Raw genomic sequence first — 18,419 nt, forward strand, 5'->3', positions numbered from 1 at the left:
CTGAAATGGATCTGAATCATAGGATCGGATTAACCTCTATAGTTTTCTGGTTTGTTTTCTTTTGTTTTGAGCCATACTCATTAGGGGAATGCCTTTCCTCAAGTGAAAATGACTCATATACGGCATATTCATTTGGCCTAGAGATATTTATGGAAGCCTCTGGTTTTATTCTGAGCTTCTGATGCATCACTAATGTAGTATTCTCGGAGGTGATTGAACTATTAAGGTAAATTAAAGACTATTTTTTCAATGTTGTAATCCGCAGCAAAGTTCAGATCCAGAAACAAAAAGTCCTGGTGCAGAGGGAGGACTTTTTGTGCAGAGTACACTGGCCTGCCTGAATCAACTGGGACATCATTATTCCCTGCCAGGAAAAAAAAAAAGAGAAAAAAAAATGACGTTACAGTACCTTCAACTGCTCAGCTGTTATTGCATAAAGCTGGAGTTGTGGAGGAATCTTGATTTACAGTCCTTTGCTGTGTTTGATCTGTAAAGACAGAAGTGAGACACTTTTATGACCTTTTTCAGTAGGAAATGTAAAACACAGATAAATGGATTGTATACACAGAGATTGAAGGTGTTGGAAGACACCTAATGGATATGTAACAGGAGACTCCATCCTCTGTCCAGATTCTGCCATTGGCCTGCAGGGTGGTTTTAGGCAAATTCCTTTGTGTTTCAGTTCCATAGGGCTCTCATGTAAAATGGTAGCAATGATACTTCTTTCTCTTGTTCCTAATTTGCTCTGAGAAGCCTAGTGATGGCAAGGGATGGACACATGCTAGGAATGTTGGTTGTGCTGGATTTTATGTATACAGAGTGAAACAAATCCTTTGCTACATCCTTGGGCAAGGAGGTTGCTGTCTTGAAGTGCCTGTGATGGCACTCATCATTTAGATAAAGTCTTGCATACTGGGTTCTTGGTTCAGTTGTCATACATAGGCATCCAGTACCCTTTGTAGTGCCTCTTGCCCCCTCCTGTCCTTCCAAGAGGACATGGGCCTTTCATAGGTCCCCCATCCTCTCTTCTACCCCTACTGCTTCCCCTGATGCAAATTTGTTTTTCACCAGATGTATTTTTAATCTTTCACAGACATATGAACTATCTTTGTGAAGTAGCTCTCCTTTAGCCTTTTATACTCTGGTCTTGGTACATATACATTGGTGTTTGAGGGTTTTTTTAACACTGTCCATGGAGTCTTTGTTTTCATAACCTCTGGAAAGCAGAAGGGTTGGAATGTGCAAAACCCCTTTTGGTTCTTTTCATGTCAAAAAGCTGAACTGAGAGTAGGAGCTTTCATCTTTTGCATGTAATTATGATATTCAGCTCACCCATGAAGGGTAGATTAACTCACTTTGAACAGCTTTAATTAGATTTTCCATTCTATATAGTGCTTTCTTTGTCTTTTACTTAAACATCCAATCTAGCTGAGCAAAATTTTCCAGGTTTAAAGTACTGCTCCTCACCTGAAGCTTCTTATCTCCTCCATGACTGCATGCCAGATGGCTCATTTGTTTGGTCAAAAAATGCATGAGGGTATACCAAGGAAAGCCTTTCTAAAGAACACAGGAATTAGGGAGGCATCAGAATTTCTCTTCTAGTCAAGTTATGGAGACCTGCCTCTGAGTTAAGTAAATATAATGAACCCAGACCTGAGCAGCCTTCTGCCAGATGGCCATGAATTCCTACGTTGTTTTCATTTCTGAGATCTCTTTATCACCTAAAAGGGAAGGAGACAGGCCTGAGTTTGTGGGTCCTACTGATGGAAAGAGTAGAGTTATTCCTTCACCATTTCTTTTACAAGACCCAAACTCCAGCTTTCAGAAATTCTGCAACTTTCCCTAAACTGTCACTTCCAAAGGAGTAACCTGAAGTGGTTTCTTTTGCTGTTCTGCAGTACCAGTTGCTGGGCACTTGGCACTGGTGATACCGGTTGCATTCAGCATGTGGGACTGCCTTATTTTGGGATCAGTGCTGGCAGCAAAACTGTAACTGGTCACAAGTTGGATCTTGGCACTCTACTGAAGGAACAGCTATTCCAGTTTTCCAGCAGAAAATGGACTTGATGACCCTGCTGGTTTCTTTCAAACCTATGATCCCGTATTGAGTAGCAGGGAAGCAGAGTTTCCAGTTGCAGAAGTGCAAAAGAAATGCCATAAAGATGGAGTCTGTGTGGGCCAAACAAACTGATTATGGCAGGAAATGAAGGAGTCCTAAAACCTTGCTCAGCTTCTAGGGCAGGTGCCGGCTCCTTCCTCCAGGAGGAAGAGCAGGAGCCAGATGCCATTAGGGGATTGATTTCAACTTTCATCCTGCACCTGGAGCTCTTCTGTCTGCTGCTAACAACAGGCTTAGGCAATAAAATGTAAAGATGACACCCGCAGAAAAGGAGCCCAAACATCTGGATCTCTTTTGCCAGACTCCAGCCGAGGAGTGTCGGTTACAGGTACTTCTTGCCAAATATGCTCCATATGGGCTCGAATTTCATGAGCAAGCTGCTTTAGGAATTGCAGAGGATCAGTTAACAGCTCAGCTCTCCTAAGAGGACAGACACGTTGCTGCATCTTTGTGCATGCCGAGACAGCGTGTAGCAGTGATGAGATAAGCATTTTGGTTACAACCCTCAGGGATGCAAAATATGAGCTTTTAAGTGGGACTTGTCTTTTGAGTGTTGACATTTTCAGCTTCTTTAAATGACTCTGAATTACCTTTAGATGCTGGGATATATATCTGAAAATCCAAATGGAAATGTGTAAAGCAAATCCGTCTGCCTAATGTTCTGTCTTCACTTCTACAGCGTCTTTGAAAGAAATGAAAAGTTGCTACTACAGCACCTTTAGGGCTTACAGCTATCCAGAGGCAGACTTTCTGACAACGTAGCTGAAAACCTCATGAAACTTCTCCTAAATAGCCTTTGCTCTTTTTCTAAATCATTTAGGATCAGTGATGTTGTTCTGGAGATGCCTTAACTACTACCACTTTGAATTAATGAGGCTGTGAAAATGTTCCTGTGAAGTAGTGATTCCAGATTTAAGCTTCTCGAGCTCACAAGACTGTTTCACAACAGGTTACTAAAATAGGGTGCAGACTCTGCTCATTCTACAAGCAAGGGAAATACCTTATTCATGGAGAGGAGAAGTTCTTTATTATCATGACTTTCTAATTTACAAGAAGGATGATTCACTCTGCCGGGGATTTAATCCCTTAACATCCTAATCTATTAGGAAAAATTATTACTACAACGCAGTGCTTCAGTAATGCTTGTTCTGTATTCCCAGAATTGCTTTGCAGATCTCAACAGACATATCTTAAATTTCCAGTAGGAATTCTTCATTTCCATTGCAGGATCTTTGCCTTCATATTAGGAACACCTCCATATATATATATATATATATATATATATATATATATATATATATATATAATTTTTTTTTGCTTGTAATTTCAGCAATCTATTGAAGAATACCAAGAGAACAAGTTGTTTCTCACCCAGCATCTGGTTTGCTTGGAAAAGAGCTCCTTAGCAGGGAAGAGACTTACAGCAATTTGGTCCTACAATTCTTTGTCACTATGGATCTCCAGACAGGGAATGGAAAGACAATAGGAGCCCTCCTAGACCAGTGCAGCAACCAGGAGCTGTAGAGTTAAATCAACCCTTCAGGCCAGATGCGAAGTCACGACTGAGCTCATAAATCAGCTACAAAATGGTCATGAGACAGTGGCGTGTGTCTAAAGTTACTGAGTTACATGATCTCTTGCACTCCTCTAAACAATATGCTGCATTTTACTTTCACCGTGGATGCAAAATGTGCAGAAAATCAGTGTGCTTCTGAACAAACCATATTTTGGTATACCAGAGCCTATTTCTCTGTATGTGCAAAGATCAGGAGCAAGCAGTGGTTCAGGAGGCAGTGCCTTTGGTGCCCGTCTAGCCCAGTGGCCATGCAGACACCTGGGGTGCTCTGGTATGTCCAGTGCTTGGTGGTGCCCTGCCCAGCAAAATAATCATTCAATAAAATAAAAAATAAAAAATTGCTGCTACAATGAAATTGAAAAATCTGGAAAAATCAACAGAAAAGCCAGCAGAGTGGTGTTAGCACAGATGCCTTAAATATGTGTAATTTGGCTGTACTGTTGGCAGCTCTGTCTTAGCTTTCAGAAGTTTCTGTCAACAGCAGTAATGCTTGAAGAAGCATTTCAGAAACGTGGGGACCAATGCTACTGTCTTCAACAGCAGTCATTTTTATGTCAGTATCACAATCCTCTTCTAGAAAAAAAAAAGTTCCCTCGGGCAGATGTAAAGGCTTGTTTTATTTTAAGGTACCATTTGGTTATACAATAAATGGCTTGAGGGCATCCAGTGCCGGCCCACCGATCCTCCCCACTAATTTGCTGCACTGCAGCTCTAACCACCAGTCAAATAACAGCACGTAATCCCATCCCAGGATTTTATCAGTAGATAATCTCATCACATGACAGTTTCAGTAGAAAATGGTGTTTCTCTGGATAGCTTCCAGGCAGGATAATATCACAAACACTCCCATGAAGATTTTGTCACTTCCTTATCCAGAGTGTAAGTGGTTACTAATTCCAGATAAATAATTTCTTTCCCCAGTGTTATATTTCTTTCATTCTCAGTATCTCTTACTCTCCGCAGATGAAGTGTCTAGGGAAGCTTTCCAGAAGCCTGGTGGATTTTTAATTCCCCTCCTTCTGGACAACTGGAAAAAGCAGAAAATCACAGTTCTTCATTCTCTTAGTATTTATTTTCATCAGAACACTTCATCATCTGTTATCACTACAAACCACTGTCTTGCAGTAGAGTCTCTTGCTTCTGTGGTACACATTGAGAGGTAAAATAGCTACTCCAGAGGAAAGATTTCCTCCCAAGTGGGAGAAAAGTACAGGCTAAGATCATATCATTGTGTGACACAGGCAGAAGGGTTTCTTGCTTCATCCTGTCCAACCTTCCTGAACAGCACTTTGAGCTGGGAGCTGCAAGTGGCTGTGATGACACCAGTAAATCTTTCAGCAGATTAGAAAGAGAACAGCAAAAAAATGAAAATATTAGAAGAGCTAAGGAGGTTTGGTGTGACCAGTTTAAATAATTAGTTGTTTCGATAAAACTACTGATCATTCTTGTACACACTTTATGTCTGAATTGTTTTCTAATACACTGTGCCATGGCATAGATTTTCCAAAGGGTTCTGATATGGGGAGTTACTTTCTTTTGCTCAGTAGATGAAAAAAAAAAATACACTTTTTCAAACATTATTTTGTATACACATTCGTGAGAAATAAATATGGTTGACCTCTCGTACAACATTTTCCTTTGGCTCAGTAGTGTTCAGAGGAAAACCGAATGGCAGCATTACCTTCAGGGCTAATTTAATAACAGAAAGTATATAATGGAGCATTTCTAAAACCACTGGATGTACCCAGCTCAACATAAATGCCTGGTTTTCTCCTGGGAATCCCTGGCCAAATTCCCATTAGCATTATCTGGACTTGCATGCCTACACAACACAGAGAAAATTCAACCTAGTTGTCAGTAGGATTAAAAAAATATATTGGGCATGGGTCTTTCATGCATGCTAGTGTAAATCCGATTAAATCAATGCATCTAAAAATGCCTCATTATCTACTCACTGATTTTAAATCCAGGGTAAGACTAAGTGGGTCAGAAGTCAAATGAGAAACATCCCCAGCAGACTATTATGAAGGTAATGTGGCTTAGGCCAGAGCAGGACCTAATGCCATGCATGTTTGGTACCAGACCATGTCTAATGAGAGGCATATAGTGAGAGCAGAGTCAGGCTTCAGGCTTTTGCTACAGAACAGCAAAAATCACTTCTTTGTGTTTCTTCTAGGAGCTGATAGCACTGTCCTTTCTTCATTTTCTCTGCAGGCTCTAGTAATAGACACCAATTCCTTTGGAGTCTCTCCTTTTTTAAAACACTTTAAAAAATAATTAGAAACACTGATTTAAAAGAGAAAAAAATAAAGAGGCAAATCCAAGTAGTAAAGCAGGCTGAGTTTCCTTGGCCAGTCTCACAGCAGGTGCTGCCTGCCTTTGCTCCTTTCAAGTCAGCTGTGATCTGTGCAGCTCCCCAGCTTTGACATTGCCTTGATTTCTCCTGTTTTAGAGGAGGTCAGGATCCAAGCTTCTGTGGGACCCTAAAACATACCCAGTGCTGTCAGCCTGAGCGAGCATTACAGATGGGCTCCATCTCCCCTGGTCAAAAGAAGTTCCTACTCAAACTTCACAAGATTTAATTGCCATGTTTTCAATTTCTATTAAAAGCTTCTGTTATATCCCTGCAATTGCGGAAAATCAGAAAACAACATGAAAGTCTCCAGGAGAAAACCATTATGGAATGATTTTAAATGACTAAATGAACATAAACCCATGGGTACACGTTGCTTTAAAGGAGAAACAATTGATTAGTTGTGAAGAACATGCTCTACACTGTTATTTTGGAAAGTCATCACAGTGATGATATCATTTCAAGATAGGCTTATTTAATATGCTTAATTATGTATTTTGTGGTTTCTTTTCAGGCCACATTTAAAGGCTGGATGGATATTATGTATGCAGCTGTGGATTCACGAGAGGTAGGTCACTGCAAGGAAAGGAATTATTTCCTTTTCCATTGACAGTTGCAGCATTCACGATGTTTAGTAACAACAACAAAAATACATGCAGGTTGCCAGTCCCTGTCTTACTTTGCTTGAGACCATTACAGACCTTCATTTTTTTGCAGCTTGTGCATGACCCTGAGATTAAATCAAGTACAGCCCTCAATTCTATATAACCAATTTATCTATTTGTACTGCAAAACTCCCAGCACAGAGTGACACCTCCAGAGTGAGACTGAGTCTACCAAAAACCTCAATTGTCTTCTGTGTTTCTGCTGCTCTTACCACTGATAGCCATATTTTTCATGGATCTAATCTTTGATTACTGGAACTTATTTAAAAGTTTTTTGTTTTTGTTTTGTGTGTGTGTGTGTGTTTTGTTGGTTTTTTTTGTTTGTTTGTTTGTTTTTGGTTTTCTTGAATAGAAGGAGATGTCTCTTTCCTTTTTTTTTTTTTTTTTTTTTTTTCCTAAGTAATTTTAAAGGCACAAGATTACTCTTACTGTTAATTTTTGAGGTAGCTACTGGGTATGAATGAGATTTTGATAGGCTAAATTGAGTAACAGGGAGTTGAGCCCTGAATGCAAGGACAAATGGTGGAAAATACTCGTGCCATCAGTGAGACAGAGAAGTACCTGGTTTGGTGGGAGGTGTCCCTGCCTATGGCAGGGGGTCTGGAACTAGAAGACCTTTACGATCCCTTCCAACCCAAACCACTCTGTGATTCTATGATTCTGTGATAGCACAGCTCGTAGTGTTGATTTATTCTTCTTCCGCATGTACATGTGCATCCTCCTTGCTGCTGAATGAAACATGAGGGTTACACATGGGAAAATATGGCACTTAGGGAAAAGTGAGCTTCTAATACAAATATTTCAGTCAGATACCTGAAGCTATTAGGGCAACGCCAAGCATTTTTGCTATAAATGCACTACATGTGGTTTGAGGCTATCAGAACACATCACTCGGTCCTTCAGCGAGATCTCTGGTACCTTTGCTGCTGGTTGAAGGCATTACCTACTGCAAGTTTTCAAAGATACTGACACTAAGGGAGCAAAAACTGATAGCAGTAATAGTCAAACCCCGGTATTGCAGCTCTTGCACCCCCCCAAAAAAAAGCATATGCCCACACAAGCAGCAGATGAGAATCTGGAAAGCCAGCACCACCCGTGGTGCCAGCAGGCTTTTTTGAAAGAGGCTGGTTTGTTCCTTCCTCAGTTCCACCTGAGCTAGATAAGCTGTTGAAAGCCCAGGACTCCAGAGATTTGTGACTCCAGGTTTGTGCCATAGGTTTTTTGAATACCGTTTCCTCCTTAGAAAAGTTCTTTCTGATGCAGATATTGCTATCAAAATGCTTTGCATACTGAGGTCTCTATTAAGGAGGCACTAACCATTCTACAGCAGCCATCTGATGGTTCATTTCTACTCATCATAAAAGAAGGATTGTACTTCTAAATACCTTTATTCTCAGTGCAATGATTTTTCAGTAACATTTAATCATACTGCGATCATACTTTTGTGTTTTGTTTTTTTTTCAAAGTGCTATTACTTTGTATAAAATTAGGGATAAGCAGAAGACTGATTCTTTTTCCCTTCTGGGTTCAGACTGAGAACATTTAATAGGATTTATTCTGAAGTTCCACTTTTTGAAGCAGTGTGATCGCTATGACAGTATTATGAAATGTAGCTGAATTGACCATGGCATTTCAGATACCAGTAGTAAACTTCAGCAGAGACCGTGGAGTGCTGACTCTGCTAGTGGCAGTTACACTGTTTTTCTTCTTTCATAATCTTTGCTGCTGACGGACAGCTTTCTTTGAACTGCATTAATATTTTGATCTGTACAGATCTCGTGTCATTTTTGTGTTTTCCCTTTTCCTTTTGCAGTGTGAGGAGCAGCCTGAATGGGAATGTAATTTGTACATGTACCTGTACTTTGTGATTTTCATCATCTTTGGGTCTTTCTTCACACTGAACCTCTTCATTGGTGTCATCATTGACAATTTTAACCAACAGAAGAAAAAGATAAGTAGTTGCATATGCTGCACATCACCTTGCAGGCACTGCAGAGACCAGGGCAAGGGATAGATTTACAAGCAGCAGCTTTGCCACGTTAGCCTCGAGATTAACGTTAACACAACCACCCTGCAGGACTTTTACAAAAGCACAGTTGTAGCAGTCCTTAATCTCCTCATAGGACGAGTGTTCTGAAAATACGGACGGGAATTCTGCCCCCTGCAGAAAGCAGTGAAGCATCTCCAGGCAGATGGAAGGTCTGGTGCAAATACTGCATGCTCAGGCGTGCAGCAGGCTGGCCCAAGAGCTGTGTTTCTGACTGCTTTGTAGGCTTTAAACAAAGGGATGAAGTTCTTAAATTTTTCCCTCTGTCCCTACACTTATCTCCAGTGCAAACAGGATCTAACACTGAGTCTTGCTTCCCCCTGATGGTCTGCACTGCTCTGTCTCCTGCTCTTCACTTCCATGCAATAAGCAGCTCCCAGCACTACATCATTTCAGACCCTTGTTAGATATTTGATGAAAGCTGCATGAAAAGATAAATAAGAAAAGAGAAGTCCAGGAGCCCTGGACTTTGAATGGAGACAGTTCTTTTCATCAAAAGTAACAACTTTGTTTTCACCCTATACTTAGGTGGCCAAGACATCTTTATGACAGAAGAACAGAAAAAGTATTACAACGCAATGAAAAAGCTGGGATCTAAGAAACCTCAAAAGCCAATCCCAAGGCCACTGGTAAGAATGACATAATTCAGTTGAACGATGTGTAATAGATGGAGATTTATTTAATAGAATAAATGTAATTCAATTTCCCAGCACAGAAAAGGTGATAGTTCCCAGATGAAAACCACTCTGTATTTACATATTTTGATTTTGGCCAGTATTTGCAAGCCAGGGAACGGTGTAGTATAAAATTCCCACTGTTCTGCTGTATTGATTAACAGTCCAATTTACATACGCAGCCATGCCAGTGGCCATATGTCTGCAATGAATGACTTCATGGCCCCAGTCCAATGTCTTTTTCCAGTAGTTTGTAATGAGTAAATGAGTTTGAAAAACCTATCATCCAACTATCCATCATCATCTTCTTGTTTCTGAAATTTTAATCAGAAACAGTAAGTAGTTTATTTTCCTCTACTTCCTGATGAATCAGGAGACAATCATGTCATCATTTTGACACAGTTCGAATTTCCTAACAATCCTCTCCTTTCCTCCAGAACAAATACCAAGGTTTTATTTTTGATGTCGTCTCAAAACAAGCCTTTGATGTCTCCATCATGATTCTCATCTGCCTTAACATGGTTACCATGATGGTGGAAACGGATGATCAAAGTCAAGAAAAAGTGAACATCCTCCACAAAATCAACATGCTTTTTGTTGCCATTTTCACCGGGGAGTGCATCATCAAAATGCTGGCTCTGCGGCACTACTACTTCACCAATGGCTGGAACATCTTTGACTTTGTCGTCGTGATTCTGTCTATCGTAGGTAGGTGATTCTGGGTGGCAGGGAAGCATTTTCACCCAAACTCCAAAGTTAAAAAGACTGACATAAACTTAATTAGACAAAGTGGAAGTCTTCGTGTAATAAAGTGAATTCAGAGAACTGGATCCGGAGCAATTTTTAATATTTAAATAATGCAATGTAACACTGTAAAATTTGTGTGATCGTGGAAATGATGTGATGTATTAGACAACCAAATCTGTTGGGTGCCAAAACTCTGACGGTAGTGATGATGATAACAAATATCATCCTATCACACCCTAGTACTGATTCCAATGTACATGACCATAAAAGATGGTTTGGCTCCATACACTTAACCTGTGTTCTGGATAACAGCCTAAGACAGAGAAGTGAAAAAGACACATGAAAAGCGCACATTTGTTATTTACTTTTTAGTACACCAGCATGAAAAAGTCCTTCAGGTCAGCTGTGAGCAGGTGCAATGAGTCTCAATGCAAGAGATCCCCAGTGCCCAGAGATCAGCCTGTATTTTGGGGGCATTGGATCAGCAAATCCCGCTCAGATTTCAGAGATTTGGGTCACCAGGGAACATCACGGGCATACAGCTGTCATCAGAGCCTTGGTGCTGTGGACCTGTCCATAGCAGCCAGTTAACCAGAGCTGTCAGATTGGCCACAGCACTGTCCCACAATCAAAGAAGGTGGTTTCAGATATAGAGGGGACTTGGGCTATCCAACAGACCCCCTGCCAGCATGGGAGTGGGGAGACATGGGCTGGGCATGGCTCCCTATGTCTGGAGACTGTTGGCATTGGACAATCTGGAAAAAGCTGCTCTATTTCTGCAGGGAAGAGAGTTTAGCCACAGGGATGCAAGCTTACCAGTCATTTAGAAAAGTGGAAAAAATAATAAGCAAGCAACCAAGCTGATTTCCAGTAGGAACTTGCACCATTTTGTTGATAGTTCATAAAAATAGACTCAGCACACAATGCTGACTTGCTAACACTTCACAAAGAGAAGTATTTTCAAATCAGAAAAATTCTGACCAGCTGCACTCCAGATAAATGGCTCAGGTGGGTCATGATCAAAAGCTGCATATATCTGTGTCCTGTCTGAACTGATCCTGGTTTTTCAGTCCCAATAAATGAGTTTTCCCTTAATAAACTGCACCTACCATCAACACCTTTGCTCATAGTCTCAACAAAATTTGCATGGATTAAATGGGCATGAAAATGCTAATGACAATGCCATTCTCTTTATCTTGGGTCTTCCAGTTTATGGAACTTTTCACTGATTTTGTCCATAATCCTCATTGATTTCTCTAAAGGGAATCAGGGATTATTTCCAAGGTACTAACTCGCTGTTTGTCTTTTCTTTTTAAGGCACCGTACTTTCTGACATCATTCAGAAATATTTTTTCTCTCCTACACTCTTCAGAGTCATTCGCTTGGCTCGGATTGGCCGGATCCTGAGACTCATCCGGGGAGCCAAAGGAATTCGAACTCTCCTTTTTGCCTTAATGATGTCCTTACCTGCTCTGTTCAACATTGGCCTCTTGCTGTTTCTGGTCATGTTCATTTATGCCATTTTTGGCATGGCTAATTTTGCCTATGTTAAGAAGGAATATGGGATTGATGACATGTTCAACTTCCAAACCTTTGCTAACAGCATGCTCTGTCTCTTCCAAATCACAACGTCTGCTGGTTGGGATGGTCTTCTCAATCCTATTTTGAACACTGGACCACCGTATTGTGACCCAAACCTTCCAAATGCAAATGGTTCAAAGGGAGACTGCGGAAGTCCTGCCGTAGGGATTTTATTCTTTGTTACTTATATCATTATATCATTTCTCATTGTTGTAAACATGTATATAGCCATTATTTTAGAGAACTTCAGTGTAGCCACTGAGGAAAGTACAGAGCCTCTAAGTGAGGATGATTTTGATATGTTCTATGAAATCTGGGAGAAGTTTGACCCTGAAGCCACTCAGTTTATTGAGTATTCTGCACTTTCAGACTTTGCAGATGCACTGTCAGAACCTTTGCGCATAGCGAAACCAAACAAAATCAAACTCATAGCAATGGACCTGCCCATGGTCAGTGGAGACAGGATCCATTGCTTGGATATTTTGTTTGCTTTTACAAAAAGGGTGCTAGGAGAATCTGGAGAAATGGATGCCCTTAAAATACAAATGGAAGAAAAGTTCATGGCGGCGAATCCGTCTAAGATCTCTTACGAACCAATAACAACAACTCTCAGACGGAAACAAGAAGAGGTCTCCGCCATTGTCATCCAGCGGGCCTACAGGAGACATTTGTTTCGGCGCTCCATGAAGCAGGCGTCTTACTTGTACCGGCACAGAACTTTTGACGGCAGCATCCTTGAGGACGATGCACCCGAGAAGGAGGGTCTCATTGCATTCATGATGAATGAAAACTACGGCAGGCCAATAGACAAATCAGAAACGCTGTCCTCCACGTCCTTCCCTCCATCCTACGACAGCGTCACCAGAGGGACAAGTGAAAATCTCCAGCTGAAGCTGACAGACTCGAGCAAAAGCGACGAGGCTATAGATTGTCTGCTCTCGCCGGACAGGGATAAAGAATCAATTGTTTAAATGTTTGTTTAGAATGCTTTAAAATATTGTTTACAGAATGTAATGCTGTAACTACACCACGATTGAAGCAGCCTTCTTATTAAACATTAGTTGCAAAAGAAAGAATGGAGTTTTTACCCTTAACTACAGGAGTCTAATAAGTCATATAACCTTTGACCCTGCTCTTTTTGACTTGGCTCAATATTTATATTTATATATGCACAGGAAGAATCTTGGCAGGGTCATAGCTGTTATATCAATGGTGTGAATACAAATATGCTAAACTGTAAAACAGTAAACACAATGTATATCTATCCACAGATAAAGCCTGGCTGTATACATTCATTTAAGGTCTTACTCATAATAGTGTGTTTACTTATGGCAATGTATGACCTTGCATTCTAAAAAGATAAAAAAAAAATATATCACAGCTGCTGTAGCAAAATGTAACACTTACTGTATATGTTGTGAATGGTCTTTCATAAATTTATTATATTTGATATTTTTTTACTTAAAAAAAAAGTCTCTTTTTCCATGGAGATTAATGATCCTTACACTCTTCATGATGAACTCTGAGTCAAGGTAATAGGAACTTGTGGGATCCCCATCGTTTGAAGAGGAAAGTTGTTGCAAAACTATCAAATTAGCGACAATTTAACTGTTTATTACACTAAGCCCTTCCCTTTGGGACTTGCAACAGCTCATCAGCAAGAATAGAAAACAAACAAAAACAAACAAACAAAAACAACAACAGAGAAGGAATTGATGTCAAAATAATAGGAGAAATGGCTTGTTCTATCCTTCAGAAAACTAGACAGTAATGGATTCTGTTTGTAAAACTGTTAATAAAAGCACTAATTTTTTAGTATGTTTCAAGAATCTGCTTTGAATACTGCAATCAAACTCACCATAGAAGTAGTGCATCACATTGTGTGTAGTGCTCCAAGGCACCATCTATGCCGGCAAAATTTCTGTTAAGGGCGTGGGATAGGTTACATTTTCTCAAGAACACTGAGCTAAGCAGCCTTATTGGAAACTCTGAGCATCGATATTACTCCAAAAAATAGTACTATTAATAATAACAACATCAATTGGGTCATGAGGAACAGCTGCAACGGTGTGATCAAGAAGGTGGGAGGGGAATTGCCCCTGGATCTGTATGTAACTTCTGATGTTTAGAAACCTGTCTTCTCAGTGTCCATCCTTCATTTTATCAGACAGTACAGTTAGAGTACTGGGGAAGGACAAGAAATAGCGGAACCAATAATAACAATCTGCTAAAAAATAAAAATATCCTCATTCCTGCACGCAAAGGAATATTTACAGCTGATGTATCCATCAGCTTCAGGCCAAAGAAATGACAACAGAGTGGAAGGTGGATGTGTGGCTGTAGAAAGTATTAGAGGTTTTACGTGCGTACATAGATTATTATTTATTATTAAACTTTCAGCCTTGATAGAATGTGAGAAAGTATTTATGGAACGTAGAGAGAAATCTGTCATTGCAGATGAGTTCTTTCTTTTTCACCTTCAGACTGATTGTACTTGGGTTTGGTTGGACTTCATGAAAAATCTTGAGATTTCTGTAATGAGCCATTGCACTTTAAGGAAGAGTAACTGTGCTTTTCGCCTTGGAGAAGCAAAGATACCAAGAATGTATTTAAGGTGTATTGTGATTGACATTTAGTTACATCCCAGGTTGTAAAGGTGTCAAAATCCACATGGGGTTGGTTGGCAACAAGAATTAAAGCAACATGTTACAGTGAAGTCTGTCTATGGCCATTGTTATCTGTCCTCTAAACAAGACAAAAAATGTAAAGACAACATGTCAAAAGGATGACTATGTATCTGTGTAAATATGGGCTAATATATTCTCTCCATTCATTGAGAGGTGTCTCAGGCATTCACTTGGGAGTGGTCTATTGGTTAATTCAGAGGATTTACCATCAGGATTCCTGGGGTCTATTCCTGATTCTTACTACATGATTTTTAGGCAAATAATTGAACCTATCTGTGCCTCAGTTTACCCATCTGTAAAATGGGGATAATAATACTTACCTACCTCACAGGGGTGTTGTAAGACTTTCTGGTTGCAAAGTGCTATAAGGGAGTGAAATGTACTATATAAGTATTATTATAATCATGCTCTCTTGCCCTTTTAACCCCATGTCTATGGTGTATAACATAGGGCTGTTCCTCTGGAAATTTTGTTGCCTTTAAATCTTGTATGTAATTAGATTCTAACTTAAGGGAACTACTCTTTGTTCCTTAAAGTGAAAACACTCTTTATTCTTTCCTCCCTCCTCACTACCCTCCCCCCAGTCCCCACCCCCATTTCCCAAAAAAGAAAATTGCTCAAGGCTTCTCAAATTAGAGAAACTTTATACAGATTCCCTGTGTATTTATGCTGTAATCTTATTCTGACTGTACATATCACCCAGAAAGAGTATGCGATTTTTATATTTATATGCATATATATATATACACACATACCTATACCTATACATATATAAGTATCTTGTGAGTTTGTAGAGTGGCTGACACTCAGAGGACACAACTTACTGATTAAAATGTTTTGTTCTCAATGGGATTTATTGATCGTTAGAAACGAGCTGCTGCCTATAATGAAACTGTTTAATTAGGAAATAGTAGTGAATTACGTGCTGAACAAGCATTTATTGGCTGATGACTGGTAAAATTATTTTCCTTTTAAAGCTTCGGAATAAAAAAAAACAAAAGAAAAATACTTAGAAAAAGGAGCATTTCTTATCTGATTTTTATCATACAATATAAAGTGTTCAAAACCAAAAAAATAGTAAATAAATATATATATATAAAACAACCTTCACACAGCTGTGCTGTGTTGATCACTCTGTTTTACAAATATTTTAATTATTTGCCACTTACATTAGAACTTGCCTTCTTAATATATTCAACGGATATTCTTAATAAGTGTGAGGCCAGTGATGAATAGGATGTAAGGGGAAGATTAGCTGGTCAATGATTATATTAGAGAAGAGCTCTTTCTGTGGTCATTTCACCCTTGCATTAAAGATTTTATTGTCCTTGCTGTGAGATCCTGTAGTACTAATGCAATACAACTGATTGTGTTTTCTACCCAAAACCTGTTAAAAAAAAGTGTTATTTCAAAAAAAAATCTAAAAGAGGATCTTAACTATAGATGTTTACAGTGCAACTATCTAAAAAAATAATTGTAAATTACTTTCAAAGGCTTTGTAATTGGAAGGTTGGTTTTCCATTGGGTTTTCAATTTTGTTGAACATTTCTTTAGATCCAAAGAAAGTATGGTATCTTTGTATGGTATGCAGAAGTCCCCTCAAAAACTTCAGCTATCCTTAGTTGCAGATCTTTATTAATGGAGATGCTGATCCAAATCCAGGAATGATATGATCTCCCAGTGCAGTAGTGATTTAGTTAAAGATACTGACTCAATAGTTGGCCCACACTGTCTATAAGCATGGTGAGTGCTACCATTTTTATTGTTGATTTGTTCAATAAAGTCTACTACGTGAATCACTCAAGCTACAAAAAAAAAAAAAAAAAAAAAAAAAAAAAAAAAAAGCAAGGAAAATATCAGCCAATATCGTAGGACATATTAAGCTGTTTGTACCTGGAAAAAAATCAAGTTTATTATGTTTCTTTATTAAATAAATAAGGATAACAAATATTTCCTGTGCCAATTATTTTTTTGTTATTTTGCCAACATTTATGTGATTTCTCTGGCTTTGTTCAGCACCTTTTTTTGGTGACTTTTATTAGAAGGCCAGTCAATGAAATCCCCCCCAGTTCATCTTGCATTGTAAGGCTAACTACTGGGCATTAAAAGCTTGAGTCAAAGCTTGTTGAAATTGATGGAGAATTTCTGGGTACTTCAGCCGGATTTGAAGCAGACTCAAAAGCTTTTCTTCAAAGAGAGTAATTTATAGGATGAGCCTTGCATTGTTATTTCAACCCATCTTGCCTGGTAGAATTAGTTGGAGGAGTAGGAGTTTTACTGAAAATATGAGATCCCACTAAGAGAACTGAAAAAAAAAATAATATATTTTCTTACACTTTCAAGTGTAATTATACAGATTTCCCTTTTTTTTTTTTTTTTTTTTTTTTTTTTTTTTTTTTTTTTTTTTTTGTTGTATGCTAAAATTCTCACTAAACAATCATCCATGCCATAATCCTGGAAGGAGATGGATGACCACACCTGGAGCTCTTCCCTTAACTCTTCTCGGCATTGATTGAATCAGCCTTATCTCCACATAGGCTTCCACCAATTTAGTTACTCTTTTTCAGTGCTCTGATTTCTATTTAAACAGGGAAAGGTTTCTAATCACATTAAAACAGAAGAAAACTGAGCCAGTTTAAACTACAGTGAACAATTCCAATCAGTCTTTTGAATTAGTTTAAAAAAAAAAAAAAAAAAAAAAAACAGTTTATTATTATCACTTTTACATTAACCTGGGGCAGTCTGACTATTTTCTGACTTTTTTTTTTTTTTAATATTTAATTAGCATTTACTAGTATGTGTCATGTAATCATATGACTTCTGAGTAATCGTGTATATGGAATAAATCTGGCTGAAAATTTTTCAGCAATGTATTTTTGATTTGAAAGAACCATTTATTGAAATAAAAAATTCTCTACAGAGATGTGTCAGGTTAAATAAGGATGTTCTTTGTTAGAATTTGTCAGCAAAATTCCCATGGGAAGGAAATTTAGTCATAATCCCTACTGTGAAGATTTCAGTGCCTACATTTTTACCAGAATTGCCTAACTCCTATGTGTGTGCTACCATCACCATGCTGGGGCTGTTTTGGGTTATGGGCCTCTCCTCCTTTTCATGCAGAACTTGAAGAAATTTCTAAAAGGTTTCAGGATGAAATTTCATAAAAATATTGACTATTTTTTTCAAAAGGATTTGTTTTTTTCCAGCCCTAGCAGGGAACCAAGAGGACTGGCTCCTCAGTTAATGCCAGTTTTTACAGAGATTTTTTGTTTGCTTGCTTGCTTTTTGAAATCAAATTGTGTTGAATTTACAAATCCTCAAACCTAGTCAATCAAACCTGTCTGCAGCCTCTGAGGTTAGAGTCAGGCCCTTCAATCCCCAGATTCACCTTGTAATTTTGCAGTGGTTTCAGTTCCTTTCTACTTCTGATGCAAATCAGCTCGTAAGTACCAGGATCATTTTGGATATAAGTCTATGTTTGCATAGACAATAAGAGCAGTGCAAGCAAACTCAGGCAATTTTATATATATATATATATATATATATATATATATATATATATATATATACACACACACATTAGCAGCTTGCTTTAGGTTTAGATATAGTTTTTGTAGTAACCAAAAGCTGCTGTATGAAGAGCAGAAGTAAAAAGAAATGTGGTGTACTGAGAAGCTTGAGCTGGGTTCTGGTATTAAAGGACACCAATGTGGGATGACAGCAAGTGTTGTGTTTCTGACAACAGAGATGAATCTTTCTCCTGTTTGCTGGGGTGCTGAGACAAGAACAGAACTGGGTTTAACACAAGAGAAAAAAAGACAGCGGCATGGTCAAAAAAAAAAAAAAAGGAAGAGAAAGAAAAAGAGAGAGAGAGAGAGAGAGAGAGAGAGAGAGAGAGAAAGAAAGAAAGAAAGAAAGAAAGAAAGAAAGAAAGAAAGAAAGAAAGAAAGAAAGAAAGAAAGAAAGAAAG

At 38.8% G+C, this 18,419-nt stretch overlaps 1 protein-coding gene across 9 annotated transcripts in view; it reads left to right on the forward strand.

Moving 5' to 3' along the window:
- Nucleotides 1–16,303, forward strand: part of LOC137852076 (sodium channel protein type 5 subunit alpha-like) — a 206,768-nt gene extending 190,465 nt beyond the window's left edge. For all 9 annotated transcript variants that reach the window (XM_068673366.1, XM_068673369.1, XM_068673364.1 and 6 more), the window contains 5 exons: nucleotides 6,563–6,616; nucleotides 8,527–8,668; nucleotides 9,289–9,389; nucleotides 9,872–10,142; nucleotides 11,499–16,303. In XM_068673366.1, coding sequence (XP_068529467.1) covers nucleotides 6,563–6,616; nucleotides 8,527–8,668; nucleotides 9,289–9,389; nucleotides 9,872–10,142; nucleotides 11,499–12,733 — 1,803 coding nt within the window. In that variant the 3' untranslated portion in view covers nucleotides 12,734–16,303. The remainder of the gene's footprint in view (nucleotides 1–6,562; nucleotides 6,617–8,526; nucleotides 8,669–9,288; nucleotides 9,390–9,871; nucleotides 10,143–11,498) is intronic.
- The last annotated feature ends 2,116 nt before the right edge of the window (nucleotides 16,304–18,419 follow it).

The sequence above is a fragment of the Anas acuta genome, chromosome 2 (genome assembly GCF_963932015.1).
Source record: "Anas acuta chromosome 2, bAnaAcu1.1, whole genome shotgun sequence".
NCBI classification, from domain to species: domain Eukaryota; kingdom Metazoa; phylum Chordata; class Aves; order Anseriformes; family Anatidae; genus Anas; species Anas acuta.